The sequence below is a fragment of the Oryctolagus cuniculus genome, chromosome 3 (assembly GCF_051225735.1).
Source record: "Oryctolagus cuniculus isolate XC-2025 breed Fujian yellow rabbit chromosome 3, ASM5122573v1, whole genome shotgun sequence".
Taxonomy (NCBI): domain Eukaryota; kingdom Metazoa; phylum Chordata; class Mammalia; order Lagomorpha; family Leporidae; genus Oryctolagus; species Oryctolagus cuniculus.
This window is the reverse complement of record NC_142869.1, coordinates 157,178,002-157,200,676: the sequence shown is the minus strand read 5'-3', so window position 1 is coordinate 157,200,676 and position 22,675 is coordinate 157,178,002. Positions and strand designations below refer to the sequence as shown.

The following is a 22,675-nucleotide window of genomic DNA, read 5'->3' as shown; positions in this document are numbered from 1 at the left end:
AATGGAAAAGATAGGAAGGCATTTGGCCTAGGGGTTAAGATGCAGGTGCCCCACATTGGAGTGCCTGGATTGAAAACCTGGCTCTCTGGCTCAGACTCCAACTTTCTGCTAATGCAGACATTGGGAGGCAGTAGTGATGGCTCAACAGTTCCATCACCAACATAGGAGACCTGGTGTGCTTTCATGGCACATAAAATCAGCTCTGGCCCAGATACAGACAATATGGGCATTTAGGGGTGTTTTTTTTCTCTCTCTCCTCCTATCTTTCTCTCTTTGCATCTCAAATAAATAAACATAATTAAAAATGAAAAACTGCTGTGATTTATAAACATATTTTCACATAAAATTTGCATTTGAAAGGAGAACATTCCATAATCATATTATGACTCAAAACCATTTTGTATAGCAAACTTCTTAGCAATTCAATAAACTTTTTGGGAAATCTTTTGTGTGTCTGACACCATTTCAGTGCTGGACATTTTCAGTTACTGCTTCAGAAAATGCTCAAAGACACCAAAGCAAGAAGCTCTAAATCACAATTACATATTAAATCTTTGGTAGGGAAAAAAAATCTGTCATGAATGATAAGCTTTGGTTCATATTCCATCTCCCTAAAGGAACTGGGAGAGGTTGTGAGAGAATATGGCTTATGAATTAAGCGTTTGGAAGACAAAGCAGCTTAGACTGTTAAGGTAGATATAATAAATCATGGGGCCCCTGGAATCCTGGAAGAGGGTCAATGGAGCCGGGATAAAACATGCACCCAGTGGTGCATGGGGAGATGGTGATGGGGAGATGACCTTCTGGACTGGACAGAGACAAAGAGAGTGACAGGTTTAAGAGGTCAGCTCCTACTGGATCAGGGTACCGCAAACCATAATCAAACAAAAAATGAAGTCTGAAAAAAATGAATCATGAGAGCTTTATAAGACCATGCGAATGAATTCTGGGATAGCTGGCAGCCTGGATGGATAAGCAGACATCTCACCAAAGTTTTGCATGCAAACCAGAGAAAATGAGTTTTATCTCTTCTACTAAAAGTGATACCAAACATCCTTCAAAACTCACGAAAAATAAAGTGAGCAAACTAAAAAGCTATGGGAGAATTTTCATTGTTCTCATTTATAGGAAGGATACTGGCCTGGACAGACTAAACAACTTGCCTGAAGACACTTAGCAGCCAGTAATAGATGATAGCAAGGATCTAAATTCCTCTGTCCCTGTCTGGCTCCAAAGCCAGCACTCACCTCAAGCCTTTCAATAAATTAAACAACGATAAGGGCAGAGAGGGGGTGACTTGGAGATATAGAAGAGAATGGGAATTGGTGAAGATGAAATCATCCTGATAGATATCAACTGAACCTTAAATTTCCCACTCCCGGTTTTTCAAAGTGAAGTGAGCAATTGCCCTGGCTTTGGCTTCATGAATAGAGATGGAAAGTTTGACTATTGGATAGAACTCTACAAAATACCAGATGCTATATTTGAACAGAGCTGCTCTGGGTAAACAAATTACACTTTGAAAAAAATATGTACCAAGCCTCAGTGAGACCACAGCAATTCTACAGAAAATATTTCAAAATAAAAGTGCAAAACTTGAACAGCTCAGGGATTCATAAATACTCCTTTGTATTTAATCAGGATACAAGTTGAGATTAGCTTAGATGTGTTGCTTTTGTGGTTGGGGAGGTGGGAGAAAAGACACTTCAATGGATATTGACCTGGAACTAGAAATGCAGTTAATGAAACAATTTTCGATGGGTATGTTGATTCTAGCTCCCTATCTAGATCACAGATATATCAAGGAAAGGAATGCTTGCCCATGAAATACTGCCAGGCTGTACAAATGGAAGATTGTTTAAGCTTCTAGTGTTTTCATCCTATTCATTGGTACCAATGATTTTGAAAAAGTCCTATTAGGAAAAGGGTCCAACACATTGAAGAGAGTGTATACCACTACCGGAAAAAAGTACACAAAAAATGGCAATAACACATGTGGCAGGTTTTGATTTATTATATCTGTTTGCTACTTGTATGCTTGTTTTGCTACTTGTATGTATATCCCATCATGAATTGTATTCTGTGGTGTGTTTCTGAACTACTTGTAGTGACCTTGAAATTCACCAGAGAACAGGTCTTATTGTGATAGCAACAATTGGATGATATTTTGTTACCTATATTCCCAACATTTGGCCTTTCAAAGCAAAGGATGCATTTTGTTTAAATGTAACTGGAGATGTTAACATTGAATAAAAATAATGTAGAGACAATGAATCCTCTTGTGTTTTGACTAAAGAGTTACCATATTCAGTTCTAAACAAAAAACTGAGTTATAGACCTAAGCAATTATGCTTCAGGAAAACACAAACTTTGTTCAACGTTTGTTCAGTTGCTTCTTCTCTGAGGGTTTTCTGGTTGGCTTTTTATTTTTCTTTTTTAAAACAGAATGTGGGCAGAAGAGTTTTTAGATGACTTACTGTGAAGTTTATTCACTGTTTGTACTTAGAATTAAATGTGTATCAGGAGTGTCATTACATTTTCCCATTTGCTCTGTGGCCATGAAAAACTTAAAGCAGCTTCTCCCAAGGTCTGATAAAACACACACTTTAACATACCCTATAGACTATGTATATATTATCTATATGAAGTGTGTGTGTGTGCACATACACATATATGTGCATCTGTACATATAGGCTGATTCATAGCTTACCGATGATTTATAAAACTTTTAAAAAGATATTTGTTGGGGCTGGCACTGTGGTGTAGTGGGTAAAGCTGCCACCTGCAATGCCAGCATCCCATTTGTCTGCCAGTTCATATCTCAGCTGCTCCACTTCCAATCCAGCTCCCTGCTATTGGCCTAGGAAAGATAGAGGAGGGCCCAAGTCCTTGGGCCACTGCACCTATATGGGAGACCTGGAAGAAGCTCCTGGCTCCTGGATTTTGATCAGCCCAGTTTATTTGAAGGTCAATCTTACAGGAAAAACAAACAAACAAACAAAGACAAGGAGAGAGAGATCTTCCATGCACTGGTTCACTCCCCAAATGGCCACAACAGACCGGGCTGGGCCAGGCAGAACTCAGGAGCCAGAAGCTTCTTCTGGGTTTCTCATGTGGGTGACAGGGTCCCAAATACTTATGCCATCTTCTGCTGCCTTTTCCAGGCCATTAGCAAGGATCTGGATAAAAAATTGAGCAGCCGGGACACAAACCAGCATCCATATGAGATGCTAGCTTCCCAGGCAGTGGCTTTACCTTATACACCCCAACACCAGCCCCTAAACCATTTACTTTGTCTACTGTCTTGTTCAGTATGCAAATGCTATGCTATAAAATGTGAGAGAGCTTTGGTTTCCACAGCACTATTTTGCCCTTTCAGGCAAGGCGCTGAAGTTTGAGAGGTCTGAATGCACATTGTGATGAGAATCCTGAAGAATTTTTAAAAACCCACTTAATCCAACATAGATGTAAAATTTGACACTTGTACTCTTGCATTTATTATTCCATCTCTTTCTCTTATTTTTTTCTGCTATTTTTGAAGAGATCAGCTAGTTCTTCCCATCTCACCACAGGTTTGAGTTTATTATCCAATAAAACCATGTCTTAATATTTTAAAGTAACCCTACGTGCAGAGCTAGACAGCTTCTCCCTCCCCCCATCCCTGAACCCTATAAACCTTTTCCTCCAGGATTCAGTTATTAACCACTATCTGACATACTGCCATAATACTTAGCAACTTAAAAGAACCAAAAACAAACAAACCAAAACCCCTGTACTTTCTCAAGCTTCTGTGGGTTGGCTGGTCTCAGCTGGGCAGGTCTGCACCACATAGTATTGTCTGGAATCACTCATGTGACCCATTTAGCTGGGAGCTTAGCTGGGGGCTGGACCAGCAATGTGACTTGACTCCTGTTTGGAGCCTTGCCTGAAGTGGCTAGAACAGTTTGCAGATACACAGGCCCCAGTCTCTCTGTACATAGTTCCTTATCATCCAACAGTCTTTGTATGGTGATGATTCTCAAGAGAATGAAAACAGGAGCTTCCAGTCTGTTAAATCTAAGCCTAGAGGTTATAAAGCATCAGTTCCACAGAATTCTATTGGTCAGCATGAGTCTCAGTGCCAATTTAGAATCAAGAGGAGGGGCTGCAGACATCACCTTTTGGTGGTACAATGACATGAGCTTATGGAAATGGGAGGTTTTAGGGGCCGGCACTGTGGCATAGCCGTGCCGCCTGCAGTGCCGGCATCCCATATGGGCACTGGTTCGAGTTCCGGCTTCTCCACTTCCAATCCTGCTCTCTGCTATGGCCTGGGAAAGTAGAAGATGGCCCAATCCCTTGGGCCTCTGCACCCACATGGGAGACCTGGAAGAAGCTCCTGGCTCCTGGCTTCAGATCAGCACATCTCCAGCCATTGCAGTTAATTGGGGGTTGAAACAAGGATGGACGACCTCTCTCTCTCTCTCTCTCTCTCTCTCTCTCTCTCTCTCTCTCTCTCTCCTTCTCTCTGTGTGTAACTCTTTCAAGCAAAATAAATAAATCTTAAAAAAAAAAAAAGAAATAGGAGGAATTGTTGGTGACCATGTCTATATATAATCTAATACTCCACATACACAAAATGCTATCAAATGATCTATTCTACTTTACAGTGGGTCCAATTAAATTTCTGAGGCTTTTCACAAATTTTACATTTAGTAGTATTATGTAATCCTTATGTGGGGGACAATACAGATTATAGTTTTATAAAATTCTGCACCCACTGACAGAAGAATAAATATTCTTTTCAAGTAAACAAAAGAGATAGTCTTTGAAGAGAAGCATGTGGAACTGAATTTTGGCTCTGGTTCTAACAAGACTGTGGACAGTGTTCCTTTCCAGTCCTTCATTTTTCCCCTCTGAATTTATGGGATTGTGAGAGTTAAGTGAGCAAGTATACATAAAATGCTGAGAAAGTGCCTGGCACACAGTACCTGTACAATAGACAGACATTAGCTTTTCTTTATTCTTGTTCTGAAGGATACTTTTTAAACCTGGAAACCTTTTATTTAAGGGATACAAACTTACATTAGCTTTTTTTTTTTTTGACAGGCAGAGTGGACAGTGAGAGAGAGAGACAGAGAGAAAGGTCTTCCTTTGCCGTTGGTTCACCCTCCAATGGCCGCCGCAGTCGGCGCGCTGCGGCCGGTGCACCACGCTGATCCGATGGCAGGAGCCAGGTACTTATCCTGGTCTCCCATGGGGTGCAGGGCCCAAGTATTTGGGCCATTCTCCACTGCACTCCTGGGCCACAGCAGAGCTGGCCTGGAAGAGGGGCAACTGGGACAGAATCCGGTGCCCCAACCGGGACTAGAACCTGGTGTGCCGGCGCCTACATTAGCTTTTAAAATACCAATTATCACTACATAATATCTTGTGACACGGTAGCAACCACTTGCTTTATATGTCCTGGAGCTTTGAATATCTCTGTATTCTTTTGAAACTTAATCTTGATGACTGCTTCTGCCTTCCTAGCCACTGCCATGCACAAGTGGGAAGTATCATTACACTTTCACAGGTGGAACATCTGGCTGATTAAGTCCACAGTGATTTACCATCTTTAAAAAAAAACCCATATTATTAAGAAATACATTTTACAATATAACCCAGACACACACACAAGCACACAGACACTCACCTGTAATGCAGTACAACTACATGAACAGTGCCTATCCTCAAGTGATACTATGAAGTCTTTTTGTTCTATTCCATTTCAGTGAACCAAAAACAACAATATGTTGGTTGTGATCCACTTTTAGTGGTTTCATCACCTATGAGAGGGTCCTGAGCTATATTTTACGGTCGATGGAGACAACGGATTTTCAGCACAGAAGCTGTTTCAGGCACGGGGCTGTAAGAGTATGATGTGTTCTTTCCATACAGGTTAATTCAACCACAGAGCAAAAAGTTCTGTGACAAATGTGGCCTGACCTCTACTCAAAGAGGATCACATAAATTGCTTCAGTTGGACAGAGGGACTTAAGGGGAGGCATGTGTCCAACAAGTATTGTTTTGTTTTTCTTTATTTGGGTACCGTAATAAAGCAAGTGTCATCTTGTTTGTGGTTAGATGTAGATTAGCTTGTAATTCCAGCTTCGTAATTTACTCTCTCCTATTTCTGAGCAAACTGCTTAAACTCCGTTTCAAGTTCTGGTCTTTGGATTTGTTAAAGTAATACAACATGTAACATCTACTTTGGATTGTGAGAACAGATACATAAAGACGCAGCAATGTGTTTGACACACAAAAGGTATTTCTTGTTTCCTCTCCCCTACCATGGATGGCAAATTCCAGATCCCATACCTATCATTACACTGTGTGTCTCAACATTTTTGGAGGTTAGGTAAGATTTGGTCTAATATCTACCAACATCAAACCTACTATTATTTAATGCAACTTAATTTTTCAGCCATAGATGGTTCCAATATCCTATGTAATAGTAGTCAACAGTACTTATTACTTATTCTGGAATATGATCTGAATTATGAAATAATTTTGTGTTCTCAGGTCTTGTAGGGTAATATTTGGATTTCTGTTGTAGTAACACCAGAACAAACGTAGAATAATCTCTTAACCTAGGAGAAAATCATTTTTTGATGTGTGGGTAATCATTTAAACAAAAATGAAGCACAAAATGCAAGCACTCCTTTTCCTCTTGGACCTAGCACTTCAGTGTTGCCGGAATTCTGATGCCCAGATAGGATTTTCAGGGGCAGTCAGGGGCAGTCAACCTCGCTTTCACGAAGCAGTTAAAAGACAGTTGCCTGCGTCCCAGCCTGACAGGACCATGGACCTTGCTATCCATCCAGCTGCTGAGTTGGGACTTTTTTCAAATCTCTGCCTTAAAGGCTGAGCCTGTGTGTGTGTGTGCACAGGGAGGGGGCTGGTCCCCACACATCTTCCCCCTCCTGCGGTGTGACCCCAGCAGGCAGCAGACGGGGCCGGTCCCACGTGGCAGGTACCTAGGGCTCCAGGCGGGGTCCTGGGCGGGGTCCTGGGCAGGGGGCGGTGCCGCAGAGCCCCTCCTCGGCCCCCCCCCCCAGCCCTCCGGCCGGCCCGGCGCCCGCTCGGTCCTCCACCGCCAGGGGGCGGGCGCGGCCTCCCGGCGGCGGGGGCTCATTGGTCGCAGCGGGGAAGCGTAGGAGGAGGCCCAGAGGCGAGCTGGCTTCCTCCTGGCCACTCGCAGGGGTGAGGGGCAGCCGGAGGAAGCCGGGGGAGTCGGCAGCGCGAGCTGGAGGCGGCGGCCGTTCCCGTCGGCCTCCGGCACGACTGACCGCGGACAGGCCCGAAGGCGGGCGGGAGGCTGGTGAGACGGGCGGGGAGGCGGACCGAGCCTCGGCCGCGCTGCGGGGCGGGATGGATGGAGGGAGGCCAGGGCAGGCGGACGCCACCCTCGCCCTCGGCTCCGCTCACCCCGCGGCGGGCGGCCGGCCGGGGGCGGGCCCGGGGCGCGCCGGCGTGGCTGAGGCGCGTCCCGCGGTGGGAGGGCGCAGGCGGGACGGCCGAGCCCGGGCCACCGCCCCGGCGCGGGCAGCGGCTGCCCGGCGCCCCCGGGCCCGGCGGAGGGCGGGGCGGTGTCTGCACCTGGTGCAGGGTCCCGGGGGTCCCAGGTGGGCGCCCCGGTCCCGGCCCGGCCCCCTGGAGCGCGCCGGTGCGAGAGCGGGGCGCGGCGTGGGCTCCGGGCTGCGGCGGGGATGGAGCTGGCGGTTGGTGTGAACTCTTGTTGGGGGGTGTTGGCTGGGCTTGCAGAAGTTGAGTGTGTGCTGAGCGGGAGGCACTTTGTTTTTGCAGACCAGCCCCTCGGCGCTCGGTGTCGTTGGTGCACGTACTCTGTGCTTGCCCTGTGGTTTGCTCCTATGCCCGCAGTTCGGAACCGTTAGCGCCCCTAGATCTAAGCAGTAACGCCTGGCACATCGAAGATTTCAGATCTCCATCTGTGATTGTTTTCGGGTGTTTTCTTCACCCTCCTACTTAAAAAAAAAAAATAGTATTTTTCCAATGATGCGAAACTGCTGGTTAATTCAAAGGACTTTTTTTTTTCTTCCTTTTTGTGTATCAGTTATAGGTGGATAAAATGACTCTGAATAGTCTTAGGTTGTTTCCTGTCTAGTAGGCATCGTGCCAAATTAATCCTCACAGCAACTGAGTGAAAAGCCCTTTAGTCTGTCTTCCCCAGTGTTACAGATGATATGAGCTCCCAGAGAGAGGGAGTAGGATTGAGGCTGAGAGCAGGTTCCCAGACCCCGTGGACCTCTGACCGCATAGCGGTGTATGATTAACGTTTTCCAGGTATTGGGAAATACACTGAGCGCCATACCGTGCCTTGTGGAGTACAAAGGGATCACTTAGGAAATAAAAGTTAATGACTGAACGAATGCCACTCAGCGAGAAGTTGGCAGAATCACCAAACTGCGCATCTGGTTTCGGTCGCGTTGTTCACCTGTCCTCTTCCTAGACACCCAGCACCAGGTGTCAGCCTCTCCTGAGTTTACTGGCTGATTTAGAAGTGGCTATTTTTTCTTTTTTCCAGGCTTATAAAGGTGTTGGAAGCTTTGTTCCATAGATTCATGTAATATTTTCTGAGCTCACTAAAGGCTAGCATTTCGATGTAGGAAAAAATATAAAGAGGTGGATGTAATTTTAAAAAGTGTGGTAGTTCTCAAACTGGGGGACTCTGAAGCACCTGTGGGACTTTATACAAAGGACAGGCCAGGTTCCCCAGCATCCCCATTGTGGTTACTGTGACCTTCAGAATCAACTGCATGGATGATCTATTCCAGTCACAAGTTTTAATAGGGGTTGCTACCATAAGCATTGCTAGCTCTTTAGGACTTCATAACTTATGAAGATACCTTGCAAAGAAAAAGATAATTGGAGAGTCAAAAGGAAAAAGGTGACTAAATGACAGAAAGTAGCATTTGCTGGGAGATCATAAGAGTCATACTTTTCACCATCTAGTTTGTGTTTTAAATTGTCTCATTTTTATTTTTTTAAATAATATTTTTAAAATGTGAGGTTTAAGGTACCTGAAGTGTGCCAGTAATTGTAGACATCATGGATTCTCTGAATAAAATGACATGGGCCCCTAGAAAGCTATTTTATTTCTTCTAGTGCAACGAGTCTTTAATAAGCTTTTTTCCCCCATCTTTTTTTTAACTTGAAAGGTGCAAGACCCAAAAAGAAAAAAAAAAATTGGTGTTAGGACTCACAGAAATCCATCTGGCTCAGAGCTTAGTACAACAGCAAATACCTGTTTTGAGTTTAGTCCAGGGGAAGTCTTGTCCTGGGATCAGATAACTCAGATCTTAGGCAATAGGTCTGTATTTAGTCCTTGTGAATGGCATTGACCAGATTGCTTACTGCCATGCCCTGCTTCACTAGTCTGTTTGAGGAAACTGAACAGGGTGGTTTCCAATATCTTTAAACTTTAAATGGTTTTGTGATTTTTTTTTTAACTATTGAAATAAAATCAGCTGGCTGCATGCATATCTATATCTGTATATATAAATATATGTATGTGTGTCTCAGGAGAAGAAATTAAGTGTTGCAATCAGTGTCCACTGTGTAGCCTGTTAATATTTCATTCTCTTCATTGGCCTGTTACATTTGATTGAAGCAGTTCTTATATTTTTTACATTGCCCTTTTTTCTAATCTCACTTATCTGCTGTTCATGATTTTTCTAGCTTCACTTTAGTGAGTTTTTAATTCCCAATTTTACTTTTTAGATTTAATTCATATAACATAGAATTTACCTCCTTTTATTTATTTATTTTTTGGACAATACTTCCATGGTACAAGGGTATGTTGAATGTGTTTGAGTTGACAGCAGGCATGTAAGACCTGGTCATTTGGGTGCCTTGAGGTGGGTGCATAGTACCACACTAGAAACACCACAGCATTCCCAGGATTTATCCCACAGTTCTTTTTTTAAAAAAAAAAAAAAAATTTATTTTATTTATTTGAAAGAGTTACAGAGAGAGGCAGAGACAGAGAGAGAGGTCTTCCACCTGCTGGCTCACTCCCTAGATGGCTGCAGCGGCCGGAGCTGTGCCGATCCAAAGCCAGGAGTTGAAGTAGTCCAAAGCCAGGAGCCAGGGGCTTCTTCCAGGTCTCCCATGTGGGTTCAGGGGCCCAAGCACTTAGGCCATCCTTTGCTGCTTTCCCAAGCACATTAAAAGGGGGCAGCCAGGACTCAAACGGGTACCCATATGGGATGCTGACACCACACGTGGCAGCTTTACCCATACACCACAGTGCCAGCCCCAACTTGGTTACTTTTTTTCTGGCTAAATAATGTTCCATTGTATATTCCACTGATATATACATTCCATGTGTATTATCTCATTGTCATACCATATTGTGTTTATGCACTTGTCCACTGATGGACCCTGATGCGTTTCTGTGTGCTAGAGAGTGATAGGAGCATCTCCAGCATAATGTCTGTTCTTGAAATGAATTTGATTATAAATGCGGCAGGATTTGTTAAAGTAGTACCGTGGTATCAGGGATACTATCTGACTAAGATACCATTCATTTCCTGTAGTTATGTGGTCATTGAGTTTTGAAAGACTTATGGTCAACAAAAATGAGTTTTTAAATTGATTTAATTAAAACACTTTTGGGGCTGGTATTGTGGCATAGTAAGTTGGGACACCACCTGTAACCCCTATGGGTGCTGATTTAGGGTCCAGGTGCTCTGCTTCTGAACCAGGTCCTTGGTAATGCACCTGGGAAAGCAGTGGAAGATGGGCTTAAGTATTTGGACCCCTGGCATTCTCATGGGAGACTTCGATGAAGCTTCTGGCTCCTGGCTTCAGCCTGGCCCAATGCTAGCCACTGAGGCCATCTGGGGAGTGAACCAGTAGATGGAAGATCTGTCTCTCAATGTCTGTCTGTCTCTCTCTTTGCGTGTACGTGTGTGTGTGTGTGTGTGTGTAACTTGCCTTTCAAATAAGTAAATAAATCTTTAAAAACATTTCATGCTGGAAGCATCTTATTCTACTGTTTGGAAATGACTGATGTTTTGCATCCAGTTCTTAAGCATGGAAATATTCATCCTTGTCCTTTGAGCAGAGGGAGCCACTGTTTTTCTCCCTTTCTTCATGTAGGTTTGACTGAGAATTATGACTACTTGTGCTTTTAGTTACTTCATGAATGGTATGTTCACTATTTGAAGAGCATAAATGGAGTGGAAATGTAGGGGGATTCTTATATATTTATTTAGGAACCAGAGAGAGAGCTCCCATCCACTGACTGACTCCCCAGAGACCTGCAGTGCCCTAGGTTGGGCCCGACTCGAGCAGGATCACAGCCTGGATCTCTATGTGGGTCCCAGAAACCCAGTTATTTGAGCTATCATGTACTGCCTCCCAGGATCTGCACTGGCAGGAAGCTGGAGTCAGGAGATAGAACCAGCCATCAGACCCAAGATGCAGACATCCGAACCGCTAGGTGAACTGCCTGCCCCGTGTAGGGGAATCCCTAAGCATTTATTTGGAATAGGAACATACAGCTTCCGGTATAATTTAAAATAGTCGTGAGATTACGTGAGGTAAGACAGCAGCTACCCTGGATGTGCGCTTGTGCCTTTAATCTTTCCCTTTTCCAGCAATTCATGACCTGAACCCCTCATCCCTCTCTGTCATTCTTCCTGGTAATATCCTCTGTCCATTCATCCTCCCCTGGGTGTTGCCCTGGAGGGTTTAGGTAGTTCAGATTACAGCTTTTCAAATGAGTGGAGAACTCTGAAGGTGCAGAGCACAGTGGGTGGCATTTTGTAGCATTCTGCATTGTCTTCTATTTTGGAAATGTGTGTGCTCTGGGTTACAGCGATCTAATCACCATGTCATTTCTTCAACTGGATTATAACTTGTAAATCAATTCTCTGGGGGCTGAGAAAAACTGCAAGCAAACATCAGGGTAATTTTCAGTCTAGTACTTGGTTTTACCCATTGCCAGCAGGAGTTCCTTCTTTATTCCTTACCTCCTTTTCCTCACTTGCTCTTCACTGCCTGCCTCTCCTTTTTCACGCCCACAGGAGACCTGGCCTGGCTGATTTCCATTCCTTGTTAGGGAAAGAATGAAACTCCTCACCTCATGAACTTGACTTTTGGGCTTTGTTGGCCTAGATCTGCCTTGGCTCCCCACCCCACCCCTTCCCTGGCCTTCTCTGTGTGTTTGGGTTGTCTTGCTTTATTTCTGAAGTTCTAAGATCCCAGCGTGAATGAGAGTCAGCCAGGGAGCTGTGAAAGGTGCCAGAGTTTTAATCCCCACACCTAGGGATTCAGATCCTCCAAGTCTGTGTTGGCTCAGGAATTTGCATGCTAGTAATTCAGCTATCCATGCTGTTGTAATTATAACCTCATAGAATCTTTATTGCCATATTTTGCAGATACACCATTATCTTATATACTATCCGAAACAGAAATGTGGTTGAAAGCCTTACTTAAAATTTAGATAGGTTAAAATGAGGGAAGCAGTATGTATCTTTTTTTTTCTTTTTTAAGGTTTTTTCTTTATTTATTTGAAAGGCAGAGTTACAGAGAGGCAGAGAGAGAGAGAGAGTTTTTCCATCCGCTGGTTCACTCCCCAAGTGGCCGGAGCCAGGAGCTTCCTCTGGAGTCTCCCAAGTGAGTGAAGGAGCCCGGGGACTTGGGCCATCTTCTACTGCTGGATCTGAAGTGGAGCAGCTGGGATTCGAACTGTCACCCACATGGGATGCTGGCAGTGCAGGTGGCAGCTCTACCTGCAATGCCATAGCACTGGCCCCAGCAGTATGCATCTTAATAAGTAGGGCCCAGCGCTTTGGTGCAGTAGGTTAATCCTCCACCTGTGGCGCTGGCATCCCATATGGGCGCCGGTTCTAGTCCCGGCTGCTCCCCTTCTGATCCAGCTCTCTGCTATGGCCTGGGAAAGCAGTGGAAGATGGCCCAAGTCTTTGGGCCGCTGCACCCGTGTGGGAGACCTGGAAGAAGCTCCTGGCTTCGGATCAGTGTAGCTCTGGCCCTCGCGGCCATTTGGTGAGTGAACCAGCAGACAGAAGACCTTTCTCTCTGTCTCTCCCTTTCACTGTCTGTAACTCTACCTCTCAAATAAATAAATAAATAAAAATCAATAAATAGAGGTCTTTAGGTGCCTGAACCAAAGGTCCCTGTTAAGTTAAATTGTTATTATGAGGCATAGGAGATAAGAGATAAAGGAGTGCATGTGACACTGATATCAGATACAGCGTGGTCATTTGATTTCTTTCATTTCTGCGCTTTGTCTGGTAGAGGGCTGGCCCTCAGTCATTAATGCCAGCTCCTGAGTCCTGCACGTGGACCCCAGTCGCACAGCATCCTGGATGGAGCAGTGTTCAGATGCAGTGGCCGCGGTCAGGTAGACGCCAGATCTGTGGCAGTAAGCTTCCACACCAGTTGGCCACACGTGGAGAAATGCTGGGGTGCTGGTTGGGTATCGAGTGAGAGTTTCTGTGGGGTAGAACAGAGCTTTCCCCATTGAGGATTCATAAACCTTCTTTCCCTGGTGGAGAAAGCTGCTTAGCTGTGTTAGGTTTGGGGAGGCAGAGCAAAGCACCTATCTGCTTAGTTTTGAATCCTCCGTGCTCGAGATGAAAGTGTTTCAGACATCTGAAATCTCAAATTTCTGAAGAGGAAAAGACCTCCAGGTCTCTTGAGCACTAATTCACATTGATTGAAGGATTTGTACGTGCAACTCTTTAACGTTGAAGTGAATCATGTTGAAAATGCTCTCAGAATGTAGTGTTTGTGGTTCGTCAGGGTTGGCTGCTCCTCCTTCCTGTTAGTATTTGGGGCAAAGTTGGTCTGGGTGGGGGAAGGGGGGACTGTTAAGACTGAGCCAGGCACCTTCACTAACTTGTTTTTAACAGAAGGGACAAGTGGGTATTTGTCAGTGTTGGTCCTTCAAAGAGTAGAGTTTGTTTAAGCTGCTGTAGATCAGGTAGAATGTTCTCAAGTGTTGCCTGCTCCACTCATTGTCAGGATAGTAGTATGGAAAGCAAGATATAGTAATTTATGGTGGATTGTGAAGGAAAACTGAGTCTCCACAGTATAATCCTAATTTGTTTCATATCTAGAATTGATTAGCATTCTCGGGGGAAGTTAAAGAAACTTTAGCATCATCTGTGCTTTTCCACAGTATACTTCTAATATTTCTGTTTCCTAACTACGCTGAGAGATTGGTCTTCTTCTAAATATAATTTCAATGTGCTGCTACTTAAGACGATTAATAAGAAAAACCATAGGATGTTGATTTAGGTAGCTGTTAAAAACTCAGGCTTGTAGATCATTAGTATCCCTCTCTTCCCGAGGTTTCAAGAGAATGTTAAAAATGTATTCTAAGAGACTTATTGGTACTGTGGATCTATGATTTAAAAGTTTTTGCTCTGTTGTTTGCAGTCTCACCTTTTTAGGGGGGCACTTTGCACAGTCGATATATTTATATCATTTTCCTCAGTGATTATTTGAAAAATTGGCTATCCTTAGCTCTATAGAATTCTTAGTGATCACCTCCCCCTACCCTACCCACACATGTTGGTTTTACATTGGTTGTTTAAAAACTTGGATTATTTTTTTAGTTGTTAGTCCTTATGTCACTCTTAAGAGCTCTGTAACAAGAGTGTGTGTATATTAAGATGGTAGATTCTTTTAAAAAGATGCATTTTCTAGAATTTATTTAATATTAACAATTAAATCAGAAGAAAACACTACAATTTATACTCCATAAATGTAGAGGATTTGTAGGATTTGATATGAGAGTGTATGGTTAGCATTAAATAGTTTCTCAGATTATTAATTGGACTTCTTTATCTTTTAAGCATTCTGTGTTAAAAACACTAACTCTTATGAAATTAACATTTATAGAGATAGTAGCTCAGGTTTCATGCTAGATATTTACATGTTAATATTCTTTCCAGTGAATGCAGCCCTCTCACCCCTTTCCATTTTTTATTTTAAGAATCATCCAGCCTGGCAGGATGTGTGTATGGTGGATGAGATGGGGTGCTTGATAGCACTCTGTGTCTACTGCAGTAGTAACTTGTGATTAAAGAAAGTTTTTTTTTAAGGTTAAATATTTGACATTTTAAAAGTTGATCAGACATCAGATTCACAGGTCCAGCACCCTGTTTTTAAGCCTTTCTCCCATAAACACCTGAATAAAGGAAGTATCAACATAACTTTATAGTTAATGAAATGGAGTGTGGTGAAGATTAATTTTTATCAGTTTCTTTTGTAACTCCAGGGACTGACTAGGAGACCTTTCAGAGTGTAGACTTACCCTGCCTTTCCTATGTAGATGGACAGCTTCAGCCACAGGGAGGAATTTTTTTCCCCTTCCTTTTAAAGAGGATCCATTCTGTGTTTTCTCACAGAATATATACTGTTTTCCCTGGAGAGCAGTTGATTATGCAAATGTCTTATACAGCATAGGATTTAGGATCATTTAACCTGTCCTACTTCTGAAGTAACACTTCTAAGATGACCCATAGAAGCCATATGAAATTTAAGTATCCTGCAAGGAGCCCAGCAAAAAATTTCAGACTCTTCTGTTCTCCCCTCTTTTTAAAATTTTATTTTAAAAAATTGTTACTTCTCTTCATCAGGAGTTGGCAAATTACTTCCCCAAGGCCTGTACGACTGACCACCCAAGATTGGGTTTCACATTTATAAATGTGTCAAAAAAAAAAAAACCTCTAATGAAGAATTAATTTTGTGACACATCAAATTCTATAAAATTCAAATTTCAGTATCCATAAACAAAGTTTTATTGGAATATAGTTGAACATGTTGCCTATGCTTGCTACCCAGCTGGGACTGCTGGTAGCTGCAGGAGAGATTGTGTGGTCCGCAAAGCCTGAAGTATTTGCCGTCTGGGCCTTTGTGGAGTATGTTTGCCAACACTTGTATTATATTTACCTAAATGCAGCCATTTACTGCAAATAGTGTTTTTAAAAATACATTCTTGTTTTGTAATTACAACATCATAGTAATTTACTTTAGGGACTGGTACCATTACTTGGATTTCAGTATTTTCTCATTTTCCTTTTTTACTTTTAATACTCTTGTGATAAACATTTAAATTTTTGCATTCAGATCTTGTCTGTATTCAACCGGGTTCTATCTAGCTATAGATATATATTATTTATAATATATATGTAGCTGGAATTAGGTCTATGTATATGTGGGTCTGTCATTTTATATATAATTATATATGATTATATAAATATATGTGATTATGAATACATATTGATTTATATATATATATATAAAATATACATTTATTATAAGGAGTTGTCTCAACAGTTAGGGAGGCAGAGAAATCCAGGATCTGCAGTTGCCAAGCAAGTGACTCAAAAAAACTGCTGGTATAGGTCCAGTCTGTGTCCGAAGGTGTTCTCCCAGCTTGAAGCCTTTACAGACCGACCCAGAATAATGTTTAACCAAATATATAATTAGTACTCCGTGGCCCAGTCAGGTTAACACGTAGAATTCAGCATTGCATGTTACATCTGACTCTTTGTACTTTGACCTATTTTTCATAGTACTCTTAAAAAGTGCCAGCCCACAGGAATATTATTAGAATAATCTGAATTTACTCCGTTGGTTCTGCTAAAATTGTTAGTGGCCAGTAGTGGATTAAAGTTAGATTGAATTGACTGATCATTCCTCTACCTTTATGGAGTATACATTGTAGTATTTTCTTCTGATTTAACTGTTTGTTAATAGTAAATAAATCAACAAGGTGTATTCCTGTGGTTACTTTGTATCATTTCTGACTGGGTGATTCTAAGGTACAAGCTTAGTCATTTTGACAAACTGTGAAACTCTGGAGCGGTGACTTTGTAGTAGAGATGAGCAGGTCCCACAGTATGAGGATCTGGGGTGCTGGTAGAGGCACTGTTCTGTCCAGGTCTCACACCTAAGTGTGTATGCAGGTTGGGAGTTTATTGCCAGGGACATCATGGTGGCCCTAATCTAAGGACATGCAGATAGATGACTGTGCATGTCACATATTAGCAAACCGTTTGGGGTCAGTCGTGTGTAGATTTACCTAAAACACTGAAACTTGTTTTGGCCTCCATTACACTTTTTGGAGCAAGCTGTTTCATAAATGTACTTGCTCAAGTTTTTTTTCTTTTTTTGTTTTTATTTTCTTCTGTCTTAAACATACCCTCTTGCCACTAATACTGTTGGTAAATGACTTTAATTTCTATCTTGCCACCTTTTGATGAATATATATATATATATAAGAAAAATTATCAACACCTTTACTGCTGCCTCTCGGTTAGGGTTCTGAATTTCTAGCAGAGGCTTTTTATTCCTGGACCTGTTCTATCCCTATTTGGTTGTTGTTGGCTCCCCTGGAGGTGTCATTAACTTCTTGCTTCACCCTCCCCCACTAAGATTATCAATATGTAAAAATTTTCTTTTGTTTTTGAATGTCTTCCTGAGAAGACAAGTAGGGGATGCTTTGGAATTAGCATGTGGTAAGTATGCTCCAGGATTTGTCCTCAGGTACATTCACTACCCATTTATGCTGATTTAGACTCAAAGATGCCTTGTGGCTGAGATTTCACTTGAGTTTTATTTATTTAAAAGTCAGAGCATCAGAGAGAGAGAGAGAGAGAAGGAGAGAAAGAGAGAGAAAGATGGCCACAACTGCCAGGGCTGAGCCAGCCAGACTGAAGCCAGGAGACTGAGTCTCCACCCTGGTCTTCCACGTAGGTAGCAAGCACCCACGCAGTTGGACATCTTCCACTGTTTTCCCAGGCACATTTCACATGAAGCTGAACAGCCAAGACTCAAACCAGTGCTCTGTTAGGGAATGCTGGTGTCACAAGCAGTGGCTTTAACCCACTGTACCACCTTGCTGGTCCATGATGAGATTTTAATTTAGAGATTCTACTAAATGTTAATTCTCTGAGAAATTTTAATAGAACACAGTTTTCTTCAGCTTGACAGAGTTGCTTATATTGTGGTCTTAGTAGTGATGAGTGTAGTTACAAACTTAAGTGACAAACTTAGGGGATAGATGTATGAGACAGTGATTGTAATTACACAGCTTTGGCCACAAAAGGAAATAGTAGATGTCCAGTGCCCAACAGCTTATCACACTTTCAAAGGAATTTTCCTAGATCCCCACTCAGATAAGACTAAAGCTGTTTTAGAATAGTAACCAAGAGGTAATGTGTGTGTTGTGATAGCACAGTTCAGTTTAGCTGAAATCAAAAGAGGATTTACAACCACGTGAGAGTTTCATTTGCAAAACTGAGGAATTTCTTCCTGCAGTCATGAGATGGTTTGTGGGTACTTTAATGTCTCTTGTTCCTTTTAGTATTTTCCAGGCCTTGGCTAAGTAGTTAAATAGTTGCTAACTGTGACATTTCCTGTTATGTGGAAGTATTCAGATAACAAAGAAAAACAAAAGCAGTAATGCAGAGCTCAGGTGAAGGGTTGATGCTTTCTTCAGAGTAGATTGTAATGGAAGATGGGGATCTGGAATAAGAGCCTTGTGCCTTTGGTGATGGCCGGACCCCTCTCCCTGTTGATTCCAGTCAGAAAGAAAACCATGGCTCACTTTGCTTTCTCTTTCTTCAGAAGTGTGCCATTGTTTACATTCGAAGCAGTCTAGGCATTACGTGGACACTGACATCTAAGTAGCAAAATATAACCTAAAGTAGAAATAGATGTTTCTGGTTAATTTGCTTCGTTAAAATTTCCTTTTGAATTCAGTTTCTTTACAATAGCAGTTGACTTTGAAATCTGTCTAGCTAAACTTGAACATAGCTTTCCCATCAAACTCATTTACTTTTTCATTTTATTTTTAAAATTTCACTAATCTTAAACACACATACACATGGAGGGTTTTTTTTCTGTGTCTATTTCTTTGTGATTTTACAATAATATCAAAGAACAGTTTCTTTATTTGTATTACAGAATTACTCTGTTAATAATGATGATGGCTGGGATATTTAGAATTGTACTTCTATGCTTGTGAACATACTGTTTTACAAATTTAAGTTCAAAAATAAAAGTTAAAAAAAGAATGCAAAAAAAAAAACAAAAATATAAAGAGGAAGAGGGGACTCTGGTGTTAAAATAAGATGACTTTTCTCTGAGTGCCCATCATGTACAGGAGTGAGCCTGCTGACCTAAATTCTAGCCCATTTTCTGCAAATAATTTGTTCTATGACTAGATAAGCAGCTTAACCTCTTTTTACCTCATCTGCAAACTGAAGGTTTGGAACTAAATACTGAAAGTGGCTTACAGATGCATAGTCACTGAGAATAATAATTACATGATTGAATGATGGCAGGTTCTTTTTTTAACTAGACAGACAGACTGATCTCCCATCCTCTGGTCCACTCCCAGTAGTGCCTACAACTGCTGGGGCTGGGTCAGGAACCCATGAGCCTGGAACTTAATCTGGGTCTCCCACATAGGTGTCAGGTACCCAGTGATTTCAGCCATCACCTCCCTCCTCTTAGGGTGCATATTAGCAGATGCCGGGGTCAGGAGCCAGAGGCAAGGCCAAGCCCTGCCACTTTGATGGTTGGTTTCTACTCATTTGTTCATTCAGCTTGGGGAGCTGAGATGCAGCAGTGTAAGACGCTGGCCCTTCTTGAAGTTTTACGGTCCAGTGAAGGAAACAGGCTCAGTGAGTTTTTCATTAAATGTCAATATTGGTAGAATGCTTAGAAATGTCATGACATTTATTTAATTAGTTTAATATATGTACTCCAAATCAAACTCAATCTAGGGAGCAGTGTTTGTTCTAGACTTAATGATGTTTGCCTTTTCTTTTGATTTTTAGGAGCTTATTTAATGAAAAGTGCCATACACTGAAAAACCAAACATGAGGGTAGCAGGTAAGACATTTAATTCGGTAGAAATAATTTTGCTTTTTGTGTAACCTGTTTGTTTAGTAATGACAAAGGGAGAGGGTAAATAATTTTTTTCTGCATTGAGTGTAAAGCTGGAATATGACACAAGGTAATAGTTTTTTCTGTATTGAGTGCTAAGCTGAAATACAACACATGAAGCAATTTTTAGCGTTCTGATTTTTTTAGGTTGTCAGCAAATCACAATTGGACATTTAGTGAGCATTAAGTAAGTTTCTTTGGACAAACCTTTTGTTGAAATTATGCCAAATAATTTTTGTATTTATAGTCTTTTAAAAATTTTTATTAGTTAAAAAACTTATTTGAAAGAGAGAAACAGGCACAGAGAGTTCCTGTCCACTGGTTCACTACACAAATGACTGCAGTGGCTGGAGCTGGGCTGGACCGGGCCAAAGCTAGAAGCTGGAAACTTAATCTGGGTCTCTGAGGAACCCAACTGCCACTACCTAGAGTTTTAATTGATAGGCCTAATGTCCATGCCTATATTCCCAAATGTTGATCTCATTTGCCATATATATATATATATATATATATTATTCCATGTACATGTGTGTGTGTTTATATATATATATATATAATTTATATGCTATTCTGTATATGGAATATAGGGAATATGGAATGATTTTTAAAACCTTGGAGGGCTGATTTTTGTTTATGGTAAATGTTGTATCTTGTAGAGATAAATGACTTTAAAGTTTAAATCTCTCTTATGTATTCACTTAAAACTAGTGTATATGAAGGATTCGGTAAAATATCTGTCTTTCTCAGTATTTGTCAATTCAGTCTGCCTAAGTGAGGCTATTTGTTTATTAGATTTTATATTATAGTCAATTTGTTCCTTAAGCAGTGTACTGGAGGAAGAAATTGAAAACTGTCATTGGGTGTTCATAGTACTAAATTAATTATGTCTAAGCATTATAAAAAGATCTGTGTGACTGCAGGGGCTGATGCCTTCTTCCTACCTGTATAATAGAAGTACACTGCGTTTCCCCACTTCTGCAGCCAAAGTCCAAGCATTTCTTTCCATAGAAATTTCTACTGTGTGATCAGTTGTACTTCTTCAAAATCAAGATAATTAGTCTTTCTATAATATAATGTAATATGTAATATATATTAATATATAATTAATACAATATAATATGCTATCATCTTCTCACCAGTAAACCAAATTATTTTCCCACGAGATCCTCTCTGAGAAATGCCTGAAGTCAAGGTGGTATCTTCTTCCTTTGGTCACAGTTGTGTAGAATCAGATGCAGTTGATGAAACATGATTATTAAACTGAGATAACTTTGGGTTGTTAACAATGGTTTTGTTGAAATCTGAAAAACTGGATCTCTTTGCCTTGTTTAAGTAGTTATACAGTTTTTAAAGACAAATATTCCCAGAAACCTGCAGCTTGTCTGTGGTGTGGAAAAAAAAAAAAAAAGCTTTGTTTTTTTCCTTTTTCTTTTACTCTTTTGTTGATCTTTGTGTAGCAGATTGTGGTACCATGTTTCCAATTGATTTTTTAAGTACTTAGTTAAGTATGGTGGTGTGAAATTATCGAAAAGTTTCTCAAATAATTCTAAATTCCTTCTAGTGGAAATTAACTTTCTCATCTAGTGCATTTCTCTGATTCTGACAATTGATGCCCAGGTTAATTGATAGGTAATTATTCACTCATTGGTCATTTTATATTTGGAACTGTTTCTAGCATAGGTCTTAAGGGCTGCCTTTAATAAATGAAAAAGAAAAATTAACTCTCTGTTGCTTTTAACTAATCTCCTCTAATTAAAAAGAATCTTGTTGCTTTGAAATATCCTTGTAGACATAAATTGTTCTCCTGGTGAATCATCTACATCTGAAGTTTATTGTTTTTGTTTGTTGAAAAATAGGGACACACTCAAATCAGTGCAGCCCTGGCTGTAAGAGTGAATCCCTTGGAGAGTTAGAGTGGACATCACGGTGTGGCATGGCTGAGCCCCTCCAGTGCTGGTCCTGGCTTCAGACTCACCCTGGAGGGATTTCAGACCTCACCATTACAGAGGCTCTGCCGAGTGTCTCTACTTCTCACTTCTCTCTCCCTTGGAGTTTTTGCTTGCTCCTAATTCCACTGATTGATCCTCAGTATGAGTGATTAGGTATTAGGTTTAAGACTCACTATTACCATTAAGCAGTTATGACTTTAGGCAGGTGATCTGAAATTTAAGACTTGTTTTCTTTATTTGTATAGTGAAAATAGTATCTTGAAAAGATTTTGAAAATAAGACTATGCTTATAACATTCAGTTTATGAGTATAGTAGGCACATTGTGTTATATGTGAGGATGTATTACATATATTTACTATATATGTGTATATGTATAAAACATGTTTAGTGTAGGCTCAGGGTCAACTTGGTAGTATTTGGTCTAGAACTTTCATGTTACAAACTTGGTATTTTAGTCATTCTGACATCTCAATCTTGAATAGTGAAGGTTTCATATACAAGGAATCTTCAGAAAGTCCTTGGAAAATATATATTATTGGGGCCAGCGCTGTGGCAGAGCAGGTAAAAGCTGCCTCCTGCAATGCCAGCATCCTGTATGGGTGCTGGCTCCAGTCCCGACTGCTACACTTCTTCTTCTTTTTTTTTTTTTTTTTTTTTGACAGGCAGAGTTAGTAAGAGAAACAGATAGAAAGGTCTTCCTTCCGTTGGTTCACCCCACAAATGGCCACCATGGCCGGCATGCTGC

The 22,675-nt window shown here is 41.4% G+C and overlaps 2 protein-coding genes across 4 annotated transcripts in view; one reads left to right on the top strand and one right to left on the bottom strand.

Moving 5' to 3' along the window:
* The window catches only part of CPED1 (cadherin like and PC-esterase domain containing 1), a 587,225-nt gene that overhangs the window by 130,046 nt on the left and 434,504 nt on the right, over positions 1-22,675 (bottom strand). The window lies entirely within an intron of this gene.
* Positions 7,215-22,675, top strand: part of FAM3C (FAM3 metabolism regulating signaling molecule C) — a 54,358-nt gene continuing 38,897 nt past the window's right edge. For 2 of the 3 annotated variants that reach the window (XM_051848906.3, XM_051848903.3), the window contains exons 1-2: positions 7,215-7,342; positions 19,872-19,926. In XM_051848906.3, the coding sequence (XP_051704866.1) occupies positions 19,914-19,926 (13 nt within the window). In that variant the 5' untranslated portion in view covers positions 7,215-7,342; positions 19,872-19,913. Of the gene's footprint in view, positions 7,343-7,664; positions 7,743-19,871; positions 19,927-22,675 lie in introns of those variants that run through there. The other variant, XM_051848904.3, reaches the window with a different exon arrangement.